The 21870-nt window shown below is 42.5% G+C and overlaps 1 protein-coding gene across 1 annotated transcript in view; it reads right to left on the bottom strand.

The window, feature by feature from the left end:
• The window catches only part of LOC134875171 (tetraspanin-18B), a 30065-nt gene extending 8819 nt beyond the window's left edge, over positions 1 to 21246 (bottom strand). Inside the window, exons 1-2 of the mRNA XM_063899634.1 lie at positions 20969 to 21246; positions 4223 to 4303 (exon numbers count right to left, since the gene is read on the bottom strand). Coding sequence (XP_063755704.1) covers positions 4223 to 4225 — 3 coding nt within the window. The 5' untranslated portion in view covers positions 4226 to 4303; positions 20969 to 21246. The remainder of the gene's footprint in view (positions 1 to 4222; positions 4304 to 20968) is intronic.
• Positions 21247 to 21870: the final 624 nt, after the last annotated feature.

Here is a 21870-nt window from a genome sequence, read left to right as displayed (position 1 = left end):
CTGGGGGAGGCACATTTCGTCCTCTGGCTCCCTGGTGTAGTGGGAGCAGGTGTGTGTTTTTCATCTACTGTATGCCACTCTAAAGCCCCCCCCCCCGGAGTGCACTAATACCCTCTGACAATGACACTAAGGGACCACACACATGCCAGGTCAGCCCTAATCTCAATTAAAACCCCATTTTCATATTTCTCCATGACTTCCTAAATCAGCCACAGCAAGTAAACATCCCAAAATCCGAATAAAGACTGCTCTCCTCTGGCAGAGAGCAGGGCTCCCCTGAGGCGCACCATGTCCCTTAATGAACCTCCAATTAGGAGCGAATGAGCCCTGGGCTGTGCTGTCACACGAGGAGCTTTGAAGTGTACTGAATTCTAAGCAGCTATAGCACCAATGCTGCTTTAGAGGGCATGCAGCTTGCAGACAACAGTGAAAAACCACAAAGACAAAGTGTACGAAAGAAGCTCAAAGGCGACCGGGCGAACAGTGTGTGTGGGTTGTAGCTCACACAGAAAGCACAGCGCAGAAAAACAGCCGGTAGGAAAGTTGGACGAACTGCGAGACTTGAAGCAAAGGTCCTAATGTTGGTTGGACGCTCTGGTGGAGACGTATAAATGCTGTACCCTCAGACCGGCTAAGCTTAATGAGTTTTCACAGTGCATTTAAAGGATTGGCGAAAAAGTATCTGCTTCTGCACATTCTCGGCATTGCTAGTTTACCACAAAAAAAAGAAGGCAGTCTCTGATGAATTTGCTCTGCCTTGCAATGCCATTTATCATTTCAGACCATTGTTGTAATACGTGCAGTGAATGCAAAGCAGTTCTTATCGGTGCCTGAGAGTGGCGCTGTCCTGAACCATTCAGCTTGGAAATGAGATCGCGTGAACCCCCGAGAGCAGAAGTCCTCTGACCAGGCAGCTGACACACTCCTGAACAAAAGGCTGATTAACGGAAAAGGCTCCCAAAACTGAACAAATGCACAGTCAGAAACTCACTGACCATGTGTTGTCAACTGCACTGCAGGCCACATTCTTGACATCCCAGCTGGGCATCAATCCAGCTGTTCGTTCAGTACTAACAGTTGCTCATACTCATACACTGGAATCGATTCTCCAGCTCCTTAGATAAGACAGAGTGGAGGGGGGAAGGGCCTCGATAGCTTCTTGGTTAACTCGAGCAGACGACATGTGATTGAGATGAGAAGATTTGGGATTCTTTTGAACACTAGTCTGTGTGTGTGTGTGTGTGTGTGTGTGTGTGTGTGTGTGTGTGTGTGTGTGTGTGTGTGTGTGTGTGTGTGTGTGTGTGTGTGTGTGTGTGTGTGTGTGTGTGTGTGTGTGTGTGTGTTCCCACTATCTCAAAGCAGAGATTCTCACTTAATTGTGTTGCCACTTCAATCGAGCTGAGTGTAGATACAAACTGGCTCTGCAGGCTGGATCAATACCAGACTCAGGCACATGGTCAATGATGCATTGATCCCCTGGAGTTCAGGCCCTTCGTCCTGTGGTTGTTGGCAGTGAGGGCATGTGGTAGTGGCACACAATGAACACATAAGCACCTAACTGCCCACTTCAACTCAGCTCTGTCTTTTCCCACAGGACGCCTTGGAGGATGAAATATTGCTGTTGGGGCTTTCCAGAAAAACGAGCTCTAACTCAATTCAGAACTAAATGCTTGATAATTACCATGAGGACAACAGGGAGAATTATTTCCCTGAAATAGTTTTTTATGCTTTTTTCTCTGCAAGTTCCCACAATATTAGCCAGAATCCTGTCAGGGTCACGATGAGTTGAATCAATAGCAGTTGGACAAAAAGTTTGCAAACCAATCAATAATCTCACCAACTCTACTCTGGCCAGTGTTTTGGACCGTCAGGCAAGAGACAATTAAAATGTAGGTGGTGTTCTCTCTGGACCTTGTTTTATACCACTCTAGTCAAGGTTGTTGTGTTTGCCAAATTTCCATATAAAGCGAGTTTACATCACAGATGGCCTCGGCAGAAGTAAACAATGGCACATTTTAAAAAAAAAGACAGCACTTTCAGCCTCAGGGGACTCGACACAAAAGGAAACTTAGGAGGGTAAACATGAGCAGAATCACTAAATACACACACAAGTGCTTGAACTTCACTAAATCCGCACCATGGACACAAGCATGTGCATAAAATAAATAATCAGAGTTGACTCTAACGGCTCCAATACACAATTTTGTGAAATCTGCCATGGGTTGTTTTTAGCAGATTTTGGAAACTCTCCAACCCTCCAATAAGGCCAATGGTCTCCAAGGCAACCCGGATATGTGGTGAGAGTGGCCTTTGTCTGCAGATCAGTGTTTGGCATCGCCACTTAGCACTAGTTCCTGTTAGAAAACAAAGGGGAGCAGGGCCGAGCACTTTACGACTGGTGGACAGCTTGGCCAGCCATTTGTCTAATGAGCGATCACTCACACCCTGTTGCAAGGCCATATGTTAGTTTGAATTCAGCTATTTCCCCTCTGTAGCCATTTCATCACCTCCTGATGATGACTTCAAGAAAGAAATCTCAAAACTGAACCCTCATTCAGTCAACAAAAGTTCAATAAAAGAGAAACAGCAAAAGGAAAAGTGTAACCTAATTTTTCTTACACGCACAACGAAAGGATTAAAATAAAAGCCTCGAGGATCAAGCTTGTGAATATTTGTGCCACAGATGAAAGAGATAACCTCATATACTGGAGGCCCCATTGCAAATAACAACTCCATAGAAATAAACCAAAAGTGTGTTAATGCCTGAACATGAACAGCAGCAGAAAATTCACAGTTCTTTGATCTCGCCTTGCAATTTGCTGCAACGGAGGCACCTTGTACTGTATGTGGTTATTAGTGTAACTCTTTGACTGTGAGACTGTGTGATTAAGTAGCAACAGGCTAACATCGTGCATGCTCTAATTATCAAAAGACAATAAGAGGAGTCCTTTGGTTTATTATAGGTTGGATCTTCTTTTCATTTATATCTGACCAAACAACCTACAAGGTCCATTTAATTGTTCTGAGGCTTTTAATTGAATCACCCACTCTTGCATATAGAGTTTGCTCATTTGCAATTGTGTGTAAAATGTTAATTTCCTTCTGAGGAGATCAGTTTTTCTTCAACTGCTGTTTCCAAAGTAAAGATCAAACTTGATCGCCATGAAAGAAGAACTGAGCAAACTCGATCTGATAAAGAAGTTTGTGGTATCAAAGCCACGGCCCATCTTTTGAGATCTAAAACTAAACTACAGTTTCAAAGCTTGAGAAGGCTTCTCTATTCTTCATAATCCATACTGACTATGAAGACACTTCATAGTCAGACGAAAAAACACAAACATGTCAATGGGCCAAACATCCAGCCAGGCAATCTAAATACTTATTTTTTTCAAACTGACCATCCACATGTTGGCCTGTAAACTGTATAGGACGTTTAGACCTTAAAGTTTGGGTAATATATGAACATCTGGCCTTTTTCCTCCTTAACCTTTGTTTCAAACGGCTATGGTCATCGGACTGCTCTTCCTTTCCAGCAATGGTGCTGTGTTAACAATTTGTTGCAACTCATTAGATGTTCTAAGCAATACAAATAAGTCTAACACTCAAAAAACAAGACAAACATTCATATAGGTCAGTTCTTATAAAATGAAAATGGTTAAATATTCTGGTTGTTATTTTACCTGTCACGTGCAGATGTAACACACATTTGTCTGCATGGCTGCCTTTATGGTTATGTGCTATGACTGATTACAGCTGATGTGTCTGGGTCTAAACTCCCCTTTAACCTTTCAATCTATACATGTCTGCTGCTCAGTCGTGCCTGGAATACTAATACTACAAATGCCAATGCAAATCAGAGGCTAACAAAGACCAGTGCTGGCCTGCTGTGGAGGGTAAAGGACAAAAGCACTTGTCTGCCTCTTAGCAGGACTGGCTTTACCAATGGCTCTCGCCTGCACCGCGCCTCCTGTTGAAGGCAACAATGGCTTTTGCGCCTTTGCTGTCAGTATCTTCCTGAAAAGAGACTGTCAACAAGCGCTTTCTGTTGTTTCTCTCGCTGATTTAACACATGTCTGCTGGGGTATATCACAGCTGGATTTGGTGGGATTCTTTCACATTACAGATGCTAAGAGCAGAAATGTGTTTCTTTACACTGAAGATAAAAGTTATGGCTTCTCTTCAATACCATGTGTGTCTAGTTATAGATAAAATAATACCATACCATGTGTATCAGCGTTTGTCTCTCCGTTCAGGTGAATCTGATGACTTCTCTCGGTTCTCTCTCCTCTCCTGTTTTCATGGGCTGTTGTACAGAAGCACAATGGAAGAAGCAGAGGTCAGGACTGTGCAAATGAGATGAATAAACAGCAAGGCCACAGGACACAGAGGTATGATACATTTGTCATAATATGCACAATTCATTAAAGCAGAATAAGACTGTGAGATTGAAAAAAGAAATCCCTCGGAAAATAAAATTCTGGGACACTTAAAATGACAGAGTTTGCATTTATTATGTATGAAGCACTCGCTCCCAGCAGCGAGCTAATTTAAGACTGCATCAGTGTTTTATGTGTGAATGTTTCACTGCTCAGCTGGAAGGCAAAATTAATAAGGAAAAGAAAAAAAGGGTATTGTCTTTAATAGCAGCAGTCCAGACGTTGTTTTTGGCAGGTAAAACTTTAATATCTACCTTGAGGTGATTGAATGTGTGCACGCTCTCACTAAGTTAATTATCCTTTATAAGAAGACCCTCCTCACCGCAGTCTCCTCATATAGTGTGACCTTGATGAGTCTCTGCACTCATGCATAATTCACTAAAAGAAGAATAACTTGCTTTCTTACTTGCTGTCTTAAACTGTCAATGAATGACGCGTCTCCTATCGACTGTGTCTAATGAGCATACACACTTGAAACTTTTTCCTGTTTCTAAACTGTTTTGCCACGGGTGTCTCCTATAGCTGGAAATAACGACATAGCAATGAGCGCCAATTAAATTGTTCCAGCCTCTATGTGCAAAAATAGTCAGCAGCACCGTTTTGACTGACAATACTTTGGAGCCGGATTCAAAGCAATGGCACAGATAACTAAAGCATCAAATATGGTGAGAGCTACCTACGGAGGATGAACATACTGCAGCTCCAGCCGCATTAGATGGTGATATTCAGACAGGCTATTCTCAGTCTGACACGCACTGTGGATGGAGAATATCCCAGGAGTATTCTGGTTGATAGAGCCAGCCACATCATCCCGCCGACACACCATATTGCCAGTAGACATCAGATTCACCAGGACGCTGAACCCAACTGGCAGCAGCACACCCTCCCCCATACACAACACAGAGGCTCTGATTGCATCCAAAAAAGGCAGTGAAAGCCTGAGTGAGGATACGGATGAATCCGAGAAGTGGTGAGATGCACAGGAATGATACACTCCCTTATCACAGAGCAGTGGATGCACAAGCTCTGGAAATCAATAGCATCTCCAGAGTGGCTACACATGCATCGGGAGTCAAAGGAAGACTCATTTTGAAAATATTCGCCATATGGTTTTGCAAACATATCCCCAGGCAGTACAACACTGTAATCACTTTCCTTTGTGTTTCAGTCTATTACAGCAGCAGCAGCAGCAGCAGCAGCAGCAGCAGCAGATAGGTGCATCCCTCTGTCTGTAATCTGGTTCTGAGTGGTCAGATTTCACCCTGAAGCCTGTTGCAGGGGTGTCTCTCCTGAAACAACTGTTTAGAGAGCTATTAGCTGTTGGAGAGCAACAGTGGCGAGGGTCTGCATTATTTTTTGGTTTCCATGGAAACACTTTCACTGGGAAAAAAATGGAGCACCAATAGGATCGCGGAGCCTCATTGAATCGGTTATGGGGGTGAGAATAGAGATCAGCGCAGACGGCTGAGAAAGCACAACAATAGGAAGAACCCTCGAGGGAGAGCAGAAAGGGCAGGGCGCTGAGGGTCCAACAAAGCGGGGAACGACTCAACACTAGAGAAAAGGTTTCCTCTGCGTTCGCTCAATGGCTTTCCCTTTAAAAGACATCTCTCCCACCAACTAGTCATTGACATTAAAGCTCACGAGCACTCTAGGCAATTCAAACATCACGGCAGCCGCTAATTGATTACCCGCTGCAGATATTTCAGGCTCTGACAATATTATTGCATCACCAACATCAATATAGAGTGTAATGCAGTACAACATTATACATTATGCTTTCCTACACACAGTAGCTACTGTAGTTATCCCCTGCAGTCCAATTCACAATAGATATAACAGAGGAAAATGTAGTGGCTGTAAGCGGATAACACCTGTTTTGTCATTACACTTCAAATATAATACTCGTCTGATTGTCAAACACTGTCCTTTTTGGCAACGGGGCCTCCAACATAATTTGGACCAGGTCTAAATGAATCATTTTGGGGTAATGTCTCATTTTACTGCCACAGGTATCAAATCTGTGCATCAACATGTCTGATACACTGGTAGATCTGGAAGGTATTTCACACCCTTTACTGCAGAGTGTTAAAAATAGGACGTTGACCTGCTGCAAGGCTCTGTTTCCGTTGATGATATTTTAATTTTTTTGTAAGATTTTACAGGTACCTAAACTGTAAAAACTTACTTGTACATGTCTTTACTTGGTGTAAGCAATACTCTCAAACTCTCATTATTCATTCTTCACACAACTATACTGATGCCACGCCTTGAGGAAACTTTAAGTGTGCACTGTTACAGTATCTCGGTCTGTACGCTTTTTGTGTCTTGTCTGACTGTTTCTTCCTATGTCTACAGCCATACAGTTCTTTGCCTTTTGATGTCACACGAACTTGTTCATCTCGAGTATACCTCAAACTTATTGTTCACTATTGGCTAGAGACTTGTCTTTTATGTTTCTCTCTTTGCCTGCATATGTCTCCATATCCTGCCAATGAGCTGGTCAACCTTGAATGATATGTCAGGTCAGAGAGCAGCAGGGAGTTTGATCAGCTACACTTCCTCTGGGGACAGGAAGTGGGCAGGAAAACGAGGGAGGAAGTGACAATTCTTCCATCTACACCTCGCAGCTGGGTTTGAACGTGAGTTGTCACCAATGTTGATAAAAGCAAACCTCTGAACTGTGGAATCAATGGAAAATGTTGTGACATTTACCTTAGGGGCCTTTAATGCCACCATTCAAACCTTTATGAAAAGAGGAAACCTAAAGATCTGGATGACAGCTTGCCCTGTGGATCTCCATGCAGCCCATATACATCATGGGATAATATTATAGAAATGATAAAGAGGGTAATTGCCGCTAGCCATATATCTCCCCAACAGCCGCTTTAATGAGGGCAATGCTGAAGCAGAATAATCTCCTCACCCCGTCTGGATTTATTGATCTAACAGTGAGAGTCAACCACCAGAGATAAAGATAAAACACCACGATGGAGAAACAATCCCCACTCCGATCAGAGGGCATCTTTCAATTAAATCACTCACTCTTTCCTCCCTGGCAAAAGATGAACCACTGTTTTCTTTGTTCTCTGCATTACAGGAGTTGCTCCTGGGTCACACGCCAGGGAAGAGTGTATTCACTCATTTGCAGCACACAATTATTTCACTAAAGATACAGATTAAACCCGTTACGCAGTCACCCGTTTTCTCTGTGTTAATTGCTTTGAGCTATATGGAGACCTGATAAGAAAGCAGCCCCTGGAAACGTGTCTGAAGGGTGCTATTTTGATGTCGATGAAAGCTGACATGTGTCCACCTCTTTGGTAAGTCAGCGGCAAACATTAAGCAGGCCTCTCTCTTTAGAGCAGGTTCCTCAAACAGCACAGCAGCTTGTATCTTCGCCTCCACAAAGATGCGTTCATCAAAGAATGGTGAGATGTGTCTTACAAGGATCCTTTCAAACATCTGCAACCTGCTTTTCTAATTACACAACACCAGCTTTTCTGTAGTGGCACCCTGATGAGGAACAGCAACAGAAGTACTTGTTGTTATTTTCTTTAACCCGTGCCTGTCAAACTTAACAAGCCGCCTTGTACACCACTACACTTTCACCATACTTCCCAGGCCCTCAAGGCTGGCCCCCCGCGTCTCTGAGGAGCCCGGGGCCTGAGGGGCAGCACAACCCCGCTTTGAAGTCGAGCGATTAAAGAGGAGAGACCTGTCGAGTTGGGATGATGGGGCTAAGGTTGAGAGAGGGGGAGGATCAGTACGAGGGACAGGAAGGGCTCTGAATACTGAGAGCTTGGGGCCCCATGGGATACAATTAAGAGCAAGGCTTTTTTAGCAAAGGGTTACAAAAACACAGCAAGGATACCAGTGGTGCAGCCTTCCAAACCAAGGTAAGAGTTCATTACTACAAACACAGAGGGGGCTGGGGCTGTTAAACTCTCACCAGTTTGTTTGTCGACCCCCACCCACAGGCCCTGCGAGCTGACAAACAGCCGCGTGATAACCATTTCCATCCTAGTTAAATCCTAAGTAAAGCTTGAGAATCACGCAGCTTACAGAGTCTCAAACTAAGAAAGGAATTGAGAGGAAGATCCAAGCTGCCGGCACAAAGAGGAAATCTTAGTCTTCCCTCAGGATGTTTTCCTCAGCTAAAACATCTCGAGTGCATAAAAGACATCAAACCAAATTTGTAGGCAAGTCGGATAAGAAGAATGACAGGCCCATGAAATGTTTGTAGAGCAAGTTAGTACTAGACTAGATTATTATCATTTAGCTATAATAGCAATCTCAATATTGCTAAAAAGTTTATGTCATGTCAGTTAATTCATTGATTAATAAACGTATCAGTTCAGTCAACCAGCACATAAGAACTGAGCCAAAACCTACTCACTGTAAACAAAAAAGACGCCCAGTATGTTTACCAATGTAAGTCAATTGTTATACTTTAAAGACTGAAATCCAGTGGGAAGAGAGCCTTTCGTACAACAAATAGTGTTATTGTTATTTCTTCCACAAGATATTGAGTGCAGATATGTGTAGCCACTGTTGTCCTGTAAATCAAACCAGCTACTTAAACATGTGTTAAGAACACATCTGGTAACCATTTCAATTTTGCCAAAATACCATAGTAGTTTCGGAATATTTGTTCAAAGCAGATTATGCAGCAAAGACCAATTAAGTGATGATCATTCCTTATGAAAAAAGGACATATCCTCTACCTGTTCTGTCATCTGTCATTGTGAATCTTTGTCCTCAACATACCCTCAACTTTTCCCTGCATAATACTCTTGAAAGATGTTTGACAAACAATGCAGTAAACATCCGTCTGCAGAAGATACACAAGAAGTGGAAACAGATCCTCTGCTCAGTGGTACCAGATGCAACTTATTTCCATAATTAAAACCAGCAGGGGGGCTTTGAGTGTGGACTATTCCACAAGCAAAAGTCGCTCTTTGAAATAGCAATTTTTGCTTAAATGCACAAAAACACTTTGCCAAAGCAGTGATGTTTTGCTTTCAATTTCACTCTGTGACTACTTGGGGAGTGCCAGTGCAACACATGGCAATGTAAATGAAACACAAAAACTTTGACAAAACAAGCAAAAGTACAAAAAACAAATCTCCATTAAGGGGCAGTTGGATTGCTGCCTGGTAGTTACACATCAGTTTGGACAAAACTCTGCGGTACATTGGGTCTGGTTCTCATTGCTGAGAGTTTTCACTGCATACCGTACTGTGCACACCCAACCGAAACTAACTACTTCATTCATGCAGCATTATTAAATTAAGATAATATTGGCGACTGACCGTTATTGATTAATTGATATTTCTGTTTGGCATATTTGAGGCGTAGAATTAATGTTTTCGACCATGTCCAGACAATGTAAAACAACACTGTGAAGCCTGGGATGCAACAACGCACTGACATCCTTTGTTTACGAGAACAAACATGTGGGTCACATTATTCTACAAGAGTATAAATAAGCATGGAGGAAGAAGGCTGCATTGCTGGCCAGTATATATACAAAGTCCGATGGTATTTTTGGTTTGACAACTTTGTCATGGCAGTATTAAGTGTTGCAGTAATACAGCCAACATCTCTCCAAAACTGGACCGTTGGAACAGACATGAAGCAACATGTTGCCTAATCTGGCAAAAGACTCATTGAAGACAAACTTCCTTGGAGTTTCCTGCAATGTTTTATAGCGGACCACCTTTTGCTCACATCCTGAAAAATCAATACACACAAAATAAAACATCTTCAGGGAGTGATAGCCCTACATACATTAAATGAGCAGGGCTATCTATTAGTAATACTTAAATAAATTGAAAACAAGATGCATTGAAATCTGGGTGTCTTCCATCTTCGCTAATCAATTCCCTGGGGAGGGATCCTACTTAGAGAGTATACCTGAAAGAATTGCAGAAGGTATTAAAGCAGCACCTTATGAATCAATATTATATCATATCAGGAGGTCCCCGATGATTGCAGCCTCACATTTAAGTGGTTTACAGTATAAATCAATAAAGTTTTGATCTTATGTGCAAACTTAAATCAATTTCTTGTGCCTCAAGTCCATAATAAAGAAGGTACGTCCAATTTATTATCCCCCAGTTGAACCAATGCTACCACTTGCAACGCTAACACCCATCCATAAATTAATGTCTGCATTCATGGCGGTTATTAGAACTTAGATCAAACTGTTAGGTGGTTTCTCTGACATTTGTAAGGTTGTGTTTGTTTGTTTGTTTGTTTGCTTGTTTGTGTCCTCCAGCAGGTTTTCCTATTTATAGTACCCAAAAGGAAAAAAAAACTGCAGTAATATAAAACATTGGCTTTGTATAATACTTACATTCAGGTGTATTTATGTGTAACTATGTAAGGCACTTTGACTGAAAACATTGTTTACCAAGACTCAAGTATGCATAGAAAATCAATAGGAAACAGCACTTCATTAAAGAGTTGCAGCACACAGAGAAAGATGGTGGTCTGCGTCTTCGTGGATTTTGCAGGGGGCTGTACAGTGGCAGCAGGGCAGGTGTCCCACTGGGTTACGAGCCCCAGAAGCTTTGCATCTGGATCATTTCCTCAGCCCAGAGGGGCTCCACACTGGGACCTCCTCATAAAGCTGCACATGTGCGAAATAACCCGCAATCCCTCCGAATACTTCATCTATGTCAGCCTGTATGTGGCAGCTGCAGTGATAGCAGGTAACAAGGCTGAGACAAACTCAACACAGAGGGAGTCAGCAGTGAAAACGACTCATGCTTTTAGTCTCTCACACTGGCAAATATGCTCCCACTAATGGCCAAATACCCTAAAAATGTTTTTCTGCAGGAGGTGAAAAAAAGTGGTTTTATTACTTGTGTTCCTCAGCAGAGTAGGGTGGGACTGACGGCAAGAGGATTACCGGAGTAGGAGAATATGAAACCAGAATAGACAGGAACTCTGAACGGTGAAAGTAGACTTCTGCCCAATCCCAAAAACGTAAGGTATGCTCCTTTCCACATGGGTTCACTCTAAGCTTGATACTAAAGGGATAAGGAGTTGAAAGTTATCCTTTGAGGAGATATCCTGCATTGTGAGTGAGTCCCAAGAGGAAGCCAAGAGGGACTGAAATGTGGAAAAAGAGGGTTTGACATTTTCCATGGTACAATCTTATGAAAATGGAGGAGTGCTTTAAGAAACATTCCTTCGATAGGCTGAGGGAGCCACAAGAGGCGAGACGTCAGGAGAAATCATGCTTGGCTCAACACAAAAAGCACTCAGAGAAATGAGATTTAATCTGCAGAGCTTAGAGTGTATTAGCCAGATGTAAACAGTCAGTACCAGCTGTGAGAAAGTTAACTTCCACAGCCCTGCTGCCTGGAAAAACATCAAACAATACCAGCAAAAGATCTCAGATATTTAAAGTATACATTAAAACTTTCACAAGCCCAAGACATTGTAGTTATGGGAGTCAGTGGGTTAAGGTTAACTGGCCTCACTGAAACACTCTCTCTCTGAGAATATTCTGCCTCTAGGCCCAAGCTGTGGGAAAGGGAGTTTATGCAATTACATCACATTGATTTATGGGAGAAAGAGGAAAGATGGGGAGAGGATGGAAACTGAGCTGCTTGGAGGCGATCCAACATTTGGTCCCTGAAGGAACACAAGTCAATAGGTTTACACCACAAAACATGATGGATCTGAGACAATTGTGTAGGGATGCATGTGGTCAGAGAAACACTGGCAGCACAGCAAGAGTCAGACCCATCTGAAGTTATTAGTTTTGATTTACGACTAAAAACACACAAAACTTGGAAAAGGCCACAATTGTAGAACAGAAGCTTCTCTGTGAACCTGCTTATGGAGAACATGCAGAGGACAAGTTCAGAGTAACAAAAACGCTTCTGCTGAGCGTTATTTAAATTCTCCCAACTCTGGGGAGCTGATCACTGTCTCGCACTAACAGATGCTGCTGATGCCGCCTTGAGTATTAATTGGCTGTAGTGATGAAATTGGGAGTAATGAACTCAATCGTACACTGCAGCGTTAACGCGGCAGAATATCTCCACCAGCCAACCGCAGCCTAAGACTTATAAATAAACAGTCCATTTAATGCTCTCCACTCCTGTAACAGGACCACATGAGTGACCACAGCTGGGATATTTATGGTGAAACACATTACTGCTCTTCTGCTTATTTAAACATTTGCATGCGTCTTGAGTTTGAAATGCCAAACAGAAAAATGCTCTCTTCCTTCCACTTGTCTAGGAGATGCACGTACTGAAGTCCTGTGAGCTGAAGCCAAAGCCTCTGTGTGACTGAAGTGATAATCACCTGGAGCGTTAACTAAAGCTGCGTTCATCAAATTGCCACAGATGAATGCTGCTAAAAGAAATCAATGCCCCAAGCTTAGAGTGATTCAGGATTGCTATCACAGTTCAATCAGACAACATACGAGCGCTACACAACAAAGAAAAAGAGATACATTTTCACCACATGAGACTTTGATACCAGCCACCAAATGGTAAAGATATGAACAAAGCAGGAGGAGAAAACTGAAGCAATTCAGTATAATGAGCTGTGGAGTTACCGTAAGAGATATTAAATGGTTTTGTGATATCTCCAGCTGTCTGCAAAGTCTCGAGCGTCTTGGAAACACAACAGACCTTTGGCTCGAGCCAAGAGAAACAGAATAAATATATACACGGGAGAAGCTGGCCAAATATTTGAAGGGGGTGTTTTGAAAGCTCGCAGAATAGACTGAATTATCAAGGGTGGGTGGCTGTGTGAGGCTGGGGTTGCTCTAGATGTGGCAAATGTATGGAAAGCTGATGTTTTGACTAAGAAAAGAATGGACATCTGTTTCTTATTACAAAAAAGAAAAATGCTTGTCCAATCCCAAACTGCCTGCAGAGATAAGCAAAAGTGGTTTTGGTAATTGCTCACAACATTAGCTTTCTCCTTCTTCATTGTTGCTTTTGTGCCATATTTTAATGGGGAGAGATCAAATGAGATCATGTCCGGTTATTGACCGTGACTCAATTTTTTGAGGAAGCAGTCTAATAGCTGTTTTTTCTCTGTTAAATCCTGTTTTGTCATCTGTCCAATTAAAGTGCCAGATTGGAGCCACCAGTTACGAAAAATGCTTTATGGCTTGACAGATAAAGCAAAAATAACCTTACTAGTCCAGGGCTTACACAGAGACACCCACAAAATCACTTCAACTTCAACATTAGTGCTGAGACATTTCACAGGGGCTCTAAATCCTGCCAAGTGTTATCGGGAAAGATGATCTGGGCGCATACTCTTGGAGAAATGCCTGACCTGTCTGTTTTTACATAAAAACACTTCACAGTTCAAGATGAGGTTGGATGGCTTTGGTGCTGGCCTGTCGTCCTGACGTGGGACAGGTGACAAATCAATGGGAAGCCATCCAAGATTACCTGATGTCGCACTGAAAATAAAATTCCTTGGAGCATCTGCACTGGGTTAAATCAATGAACACTGAAGCCAATTTAATTTCACATACCGGAGATACCTGCCGTGCCAGTGCTATCTCTGACAAACACATGTGAAGGTGATCCCTGGATTCTGTCAGACACATACGGACTGAAATACATTTTGATGAAAATTCCTTTAATATACTTCAAATGGTTAAACAGAGGCTAGCTTTTCTATGCCGTGGATTTTTCTTTTTTCCTTAAACTTCGAAGAAAAGAAGATGCAGCGAAGTGAGGATTAGGGAAAAATGGAATTATGCTTCACGGCGTGCATGAGTTTACCCTAATAACTATTAGCAAAATACTTTTACAGTGAAGAAAACACCACATATCTATTTTTGCTCTTCTCCTTTTAGAAAACCATAGCTTCTTAAGAATTTCTTGTTAAAGTTGAGCCACTGAGCACAGTAATGGCAGTGTGGTTTGCTTGTGGTCGCAACACATCGCCTGGCATTGACCCAAAGGACAGAGCCCGTGTTTTTGTGCAGTGACCCGAAAATGCAGTCTCGAGGAGCAATTTCTAAAGTGGCAGTGGGCTAAAAATTTCATAAAGCACCATCAAATAATCATGAGCCAGTGAGGCGCTCGGTCTTGGCTGTCTAATTGTTTTCCCCTTTAAGGAGTAAAAATAAATGTCTACAGCATGCACATTTGAACTGCTGTTAAAAAGCATCACCATAAGAAGCAAAAAGGGAAGATGTCCAAGAACTACTGCTGAAAAATCTTCACACACACAGGTCTGGAGCGCTGGAGGATGCCGGGGTCGCTTCAACAACCTCAATTAGCTTTTAAGGCTGCATTGTCAGTAATAGTTCAGCACCCTTTTGTGCTTCAGTCTTCAACCACATGTGGTCTAACTCTGTGATGGTGGGCAATAAACCAAATGACAATGGATGAACACAAGCAGAAAATCCTGCAAAAAAAAAGCAACACCTGTGTCGCACTCTAGCAAAACAGTATTTTATGTGCCGTAACCACAGGTGAGATTAGATAACATTATCACTCAAGTAAAGCAAACCACAAGAGAGGCTCTAAATGCAAACAGACAGATGGCCTCATCTACACTGCTATTAGTTTATAAGCCCTCAAGACTTTTAGTTCCTGTTCTTTAACAAGCTGGAATGAAACACAAGCGTCTATCTCAGAGGCGTGTGATCCTAGCAGGAGAGACATCATTAGACCGCCCTTCCCCCAAGTTTCCCCAGGTAAAAGTTGGACCCCGCAGTGGATTTTTTTTAATCAAACACTGATCTGTTCCCCTGATGCTGTGGAGGCTGACAACTATCCCATATGTCTGATAGACCTGTGGTGAGTCTCGCTCAGTGGGAGTGACTGTAACATCAATGTTAACCCACAGGAACTGCAGGGAGCTATGCTGTGGACAAGGTGTGTGGGCTTCAAACACAGCATAGCCAGCCAGTCTAGCGGAAAAGAAAAATGATGGGTTTTTTTCGAGGCATTTACTCCAATACTGGCATTATATTTAACAATAAATGCACATTTTAAATTGCAATGAAGAAAAAGGAGAATTACATTAGCCCAGTTAAATCTAGTGAAGTTAAAAACAAAGAACATTTCTGCTTAGGGAAGGTTTTTCTGTGTCATACTATTCCATGCAAAACATTTAGCCTAGATTCAAGCAGATATGAGACCCATATACAATAAATATATAACAACCCCATTTCAAGTTGAGATCTGTGTGTGTGTGTGTGTGTGTGTGTGTGTGTGTGTGTGTGTGTGTGTGTGTGTGTGTGTGTGTGTGTGTGTGTGTGTGTGTGTGTGTGTGTGTGGGAGAGCTTCATGTACATTTCTGTTTGTGTATTTGAGGTTTGTACGGTTATCACTGAATGGAACGGCAAAGTGTTATTAGCAGACCGGGATGCAAACCCAATTCACGCTCAAAATAAATCTGCAAGTAGGTACTCTATAATTCAGCCATGGTAAAAAAAACAAGACTGCATCATATAAACCAACTAACAGTCGTCACTGTGTCCATAAATCTGACGTAGCACCATCTCTCCACAGCTCCCAATCAGGAGAAAGCGAGTTAATGAGCCAACATCAAGCTCCAACTCCCGACATGCACTCAATTTGTTTTAAAATAATAATAGGATAATTATCTGGGTCAGCATTACCAACCTACTGTCCATTCCTACAACAATTTGTGGACTCTACATTACCCAATTAATTTGTGGTGAGAGCAAGTGTGTGTTTTTGTTTGCTAGTAATAATTACCATATCACGTTACACTGTGTAGCCCATCATCAGTGATTAAAAATAAACAGGATATTTAGAGGGTCTCTAAGCTGATGAAATAAAAACACACCGCTGATCAAGTAATGAAATAAGTCACGTTAAAGAAAAACAGCCCTAGACGAATAATGAGGGCATTCCTAAAAAGCTATTTTCTATCATCAGAGAAAAGTGGATGGAAAGAGCAGAAGGGCTCGAGAACTTGGTAATAATGAAGGAGTGAGAGGAGCGAGGGGTGGTGTGAAGGAGAGTCGGGACACAGTTGTGGCTGGGGCAACAGAAAAAGAGAAAGACCAGAAGCTGGGAGAGAGTCCCATTTCATCAGAAAAATGCCTGAGTCAGGAGAAGAGAGAACCATTAGGCCAAATGAGTCACAGGGAGAGGCTGAAAAAACAGATCTGAGCTGAGCTCTGCTTGCAGTACCATCCCAGAACAAAGACCCAAAGACAGGCAGAAACAATGGCCCAAAATGAATATATATAATATATTTAGTGATGTCTTCATCAGTCAGAGACTGATAAACACATTTTGCGTAAACGTCTCTGCAGATCTACATGAAAAAGGGAGTTATGGGTAAGAGAGGTTTGCAGAGTTATTTTAATCATCTCTGAATCTGAAGGGTTGAAAAATCCTGAAAAGTTTCCTTAGAGAAATGGACAATTTAAGATTGCTTCGTAGATTCGTGCAACCGATTTTCAATTAACAATTACTTAAAAACAGAGAAAGAGTTTCCATGCAAGCTGGACCCAGAATATTTTAGGACTTTTGCTTGAATAATGGCTTAAAATAACACTACAAATAAAATCTTTATCAACTAATGGTATGTTGACTCTCATTTGTAAAGTGTGCACTTTGAATCTCAACAAAACCTGCTATTAACAAAAAACATTGGTGGAGCATGTTTAAAGCAGATTTGGACATGTTAACATGATCCCCGACATCTGTATAAAAAGGGCATCTCAGAATGACACTGGTGCCCAAACATGGAGTCTAATCGTACTGTGTTCTGAATAAACAACAGTGACGATCTTTATCGTATACACATGCAGTGATTCACAAACAATGTACAATCCTTCATTTGTGTCGATAAATGATTCCTCTGAACACTAAGTCTTTATCTAAATCCTTAACAGGGACCAAGCAATTTACACAAGATATCCAACACAGAGCTCTTTATCTATAAAATGATAAAACTGTGACCCAAAATCATCCATAGTGAAAAGCTCCGATGTTAGTCAGTGAGTGTGGGAAACAAACACACATCCATAAAATTAGCCCTTCCTCCCTGGTGCTACTGATTTTCTTTCCTCTCGCTCAGTCTGACACTGTTCCCAATGTGAGTCAACCCAACGCTATTGTGTGAACTTACTGGTAAAGAAGTGCTTGTTTTTCTGGCAGACACACAACAACACCTTCATGTTAACCCTGTGTGCTGCTCTGTCATAACTTCTGTTCCATCTTCTTTTAGGCACCAATGTGCTTAAACTTCAGCATCATCCAGCGGTTCAGAGTTTTGCTAAAGCCAGGCAGATAATCTCCCCACATGTCCGCCCTGTGTCACACACCTATCAGTGCCACACTCCCCAGCCAGCCTAAGCTCCTCTCTGAGCTTCGACTATATCCGAGGGATGAAAAGAGCACAGGGTGAGGAAGAAACCCTGCGGCAAAGGCACAGGGATTTACCGAGTGTGCTTGTCTGTGTAATGACCAACGGGTACTCATGGCAGCCTTTAATGGACACCTGAGTGACACGGTTTATTAGTTCTGAAAAACATTATGCAGAGTAAAAGATGGCTAGGGGGGTATTTCAAGATAGATGTGATTTGAACATCTCAAGATGGGGCCGAGTGTACCCTCAACTAAGCGCCTAGCCGAGAGCCCGTTTGAGAGTCCGCTATCTGCAGAGCCCAGCTTGTCAAATACATAACTTTTACCTCATTACCTGCTCAGCACTGCCATTATTGAGGGAAATAGGGCCAACGCAAGATAAGCACAAAGAATTCTTGGGTTGAGCACAAACAGCCGGCCTGCTTCCTCCTGATAAAAAGGAAGCATCAGCAGAGAGAGGCCCCTCAGCATCCTGCCCTCTCTTAGGTCATTCACTACTTCCTGGACTAAATGGCACGCAATGGCCAAAGGAATGAATGAATGCATGAATGTGTGAATATAACTGGATTATACAGCATTTTCTTTTTAGTTAAAACCGCTCTTCAGCAGACCACATCAAACCACGGGTTTGGACAACTCAGTGCTGACATGTTTAATAATAACACACACCTTCATGGCTTTTAAACAGCTGATGAAAAATACACCTTTCAGAGAGTAAATCATTTTTGCCAGCTGAAAGGCAAATTTAATTTTCTCATGTCTCCTGACAACAAAGATGCTGAACCCATTACTAGCTCAGGCCTCTGCATCACACACATTAAATGAAGGGTCCTCTCGCAATCGAAAAAAGCAATTTTCTCATTGAGCCAATAGATACTCCATTTAGTTTCGGGCTCTCTGCGGACCGCTGCTGCTGTAGTGGGGCTGATACAAGAGAAAGCGAGCGTGGAGTGATGACCCGGTCTCGTTTTCCCCGCCTTGCTGCTCTGAACCCATCGATACAGATACAGACGTGATTCACAGGTTGAGTGAGGAGGGGGGGATAAAGACAGGGAAGATGAGAAAGGGTGGGGACAGGAGGAAGAAAGAATTATAGATGAGATGATACAGAGGGAGACAGATAGAGGAGGCTGCGGTGAGGCAGAGTGTTCAAGGATGTGAAATCAGGGCCGGTGATCAAATGACGGGCCAAGGCAACAGCAGTGTTATTTTGGAGGAACATCAGCTGATATTAAGGGACGAGTGAAAGTGTGAGAGGAGCAAAGAGACACAAATCGGAGGCACCCAACCATGTGGAACCGCAGATTGATTCATTTCAGGCCTTAAATGAGCGGTGTTCTGCCAGGCCAGGCGGCATTAAGTCAGTCAACCTCTCAACAGGAGCTGCCACACACTGAAATTCACACATTTCTAGTTCTGCATAAAATTGAGAGACTGAGGAGCAGTGAAGTCACCACGCACATACACATAACCTCCATTTAAATCTCTTCCTCACACTTAATTTCTTTCCTGTCCATTTCTTTTTTTGTGAAAATGAAATCACTGGCACTGTGAATGTGTGACTAAGAGCAACACATTATCAGAGGCACTATTAAAATGAGGGCACTGATCACCAGTGGCAAGTCTCACGCCAGGTGTTTTGTGTCTGTAGGCGGAATAAATACCAGCTTGGCTCGGAGATTTAAATTCACTCAAACATGCTCTCTCCTAATTGCTACTATCCGCATTGTTGCTGCCAACCTTTATTCCCTGTATAAATTACAATGTAGGTTTACATACCCTGTTGTTTGCATTAGTACTTATCCCACAGACAACACTTGTGTGTCTCAGCAACAAAATTATTTCCCAGCAGTCTAGTGTATCAAGCAGAGGACAGAAAGGCTTCAGGCGGAGTTTAGTCATCCGTTTTGGCAGCTGCTCTAAAAGCATCAATACTACTGTTTCTTTCCCTTTTTTTTCTTGACAAGGCAAATGTTCACCCACAACATAGTGAACAAACACGCCTCTGTTTCCAGTTTGCTGCTCTCTCTACGAACTGATAACTCCCAAGTCGTTTAGGGTTGGGGAGAAAAAAAAGAGGTTGGAAAATAAGAAAGCGAGAAATCTTTAAGTGATGCAGGAGACAGTAAAGTGGCCCGACTTATTAATCAAGGCAGGAGCTGAACAGTCAGTGTGTCCAAGCTGGTGGGGCATGATATGATTCTTCTCTCCTGACACACCAGCCTCAGGGAGATGGAGAGCTGGAGTGAGTGGCTGTGACTGTATAACTCGAGGCAAGAAAATCCAGCACACTCACCTGGACACTGGTGTGAGCTAATGGGTCCCTAGGAGCCAATCTCCTCAGGCGGAATCTGATTATAACCTACTTACAAAACTGTTACTCTAGAGAAATTGGTGAGTAGAAAACTTTTGAGCTGCACAAACTTTTGAAATTAACCCTGAATTCACTCCAAAGCTAGACGAAACTGCGAAAGAAAAGCATGTTAACAAAGTATTGACTTTTCCTTCAGAGCTTTGAATGTGTCATGCACGCTTCAGTGGATATCAGACAGACACAGGGAGAGATGAGGTGGTTTTGGATGATGTATCCCTCTGATTAATGCACTCTGACAGTGAACTCCTGCCCTACAGCAAAGGTAGCGCCGTCAGAGACATCCATCTGGTGACCCCATACATCTCTGCAGCCAGCCTCCTCCTGGAGCCCCGTGGGAAGGATGCCAGCTTTGAGACTGACACACATCACCCCGGATTCCCCCTGATGTTAGGTTTCTCATACAGTAACCCATTATTATCCTTAGACTGCATATTAACCGCATTTCACTGACTGATTCATGACACATCCAATCATCTGAGGATATTTAGTTTTTGTGCATTAGTCTGTTTGATTCCTAAACGGGGAAAAAACACACTGACCTGATCTGAACTTAGCTCAAGTCTACATAAACAGCTAAGTAAACAATTAGAGATTTCTCCTTGGTTCATTTAATTCCTGCAGCTCCCCTAATGGGAAACTTGAAGCAACAAAGTAAGCGGATTTTAAACACATAACATCGCCCCTTAGACAATCTGCAGTAAATAACGTGCCCGATCAAAAAGAAAAGAGGGATTCAAAATGTGATCACTTCAACACACAGCATTTAAATTGGAGACTTGTAGCAGCGACACGTTTCTTACCTCAAAACGCAGCTCAGGGTCGAAACCTCTCTGTGACAAGACCCTTGGAAAATGTTTCTAAAAAGCCGATATGAGAAGCCTGGGACTGCTGCAGGAAAGTAGTCAAATAAAAGAGCAAATGTCGATCAGCTGCGGAGTCTACCGAGAGGAATTATGCCCAGCAGCGTCCAACTAATAAAATCCACCGCTCCTAGATTTGCGATCCAAGTTTGGCCAAGCACGCAGTGTTGAGGGGAGATTGGTATGCAAACAGTTTTGTGAAGTGGCTGAAAGAGGAGCGCTTCACCCAGCAGCCTGCTCTGCTGTGGGGGCGGGGCCTCTCTCTGGAGGACACACCTCCAGTTTACCTTCTCTATTGTCACTCCGGTGTAGTAAACAAACTGGGTGCTGCTGAAAATATGAATTATCTGTATCAACAACAGTCAATCACTGGAGGCTCATTACTAAATGTTTCCCAAAAGGAATGAATGCATTTGTTTCATTCAGTATATAGTCATAATAAATGTTGTTTACAAATTGTAGAAAATACAGTTGCAGAGAGGTAACCTTAACTGGCTGAGAAAATGTAAACCAGCAGCCCATTACATCATGTCTTCCATAAGCTAAAAAAGACTGGAAACAATTGTACTAACTACAATTTATTAGACAAACTGAAGTGTAATGTTATTAAGAGTACCATTTTTCAATATTGCAATTTGTTTTTACATACCCACTCAGATCAACTGGACTCCAACTTCTAGTCACAAACTCCCAGCCTTTATTTTCCATCACCCCAAAAAACAACAGATACAGGCTTCTCTGTTCATAATAATGGTGGAGCATAAAATGTCTCACAAAAGTCCCAAATAAATAAATGAATGAATGTGTAGAGTATATTGGAGTCCAACAGTGTGCAGGGTTTT

Source organism: Eleginops maclovinus, chromosome 2, assembly GCF_036324505.1.
Source record: "Eleginops maclovinus isolate JMC-PN-2008 ecotype Puerto Natales chromosome 2, JC_Emac_rtc_rv5, whole genome shotgun sequence".
Lineage (NCBI taxonomy): Eukaryota > Metazoa > Chordata > Actinopteri > Perciformes > Eleginopidae > Eleginops > Eleginops maclovinus.
This window is presented reverse-complemented; position numbering and strand designations above follow the sequence as displayed.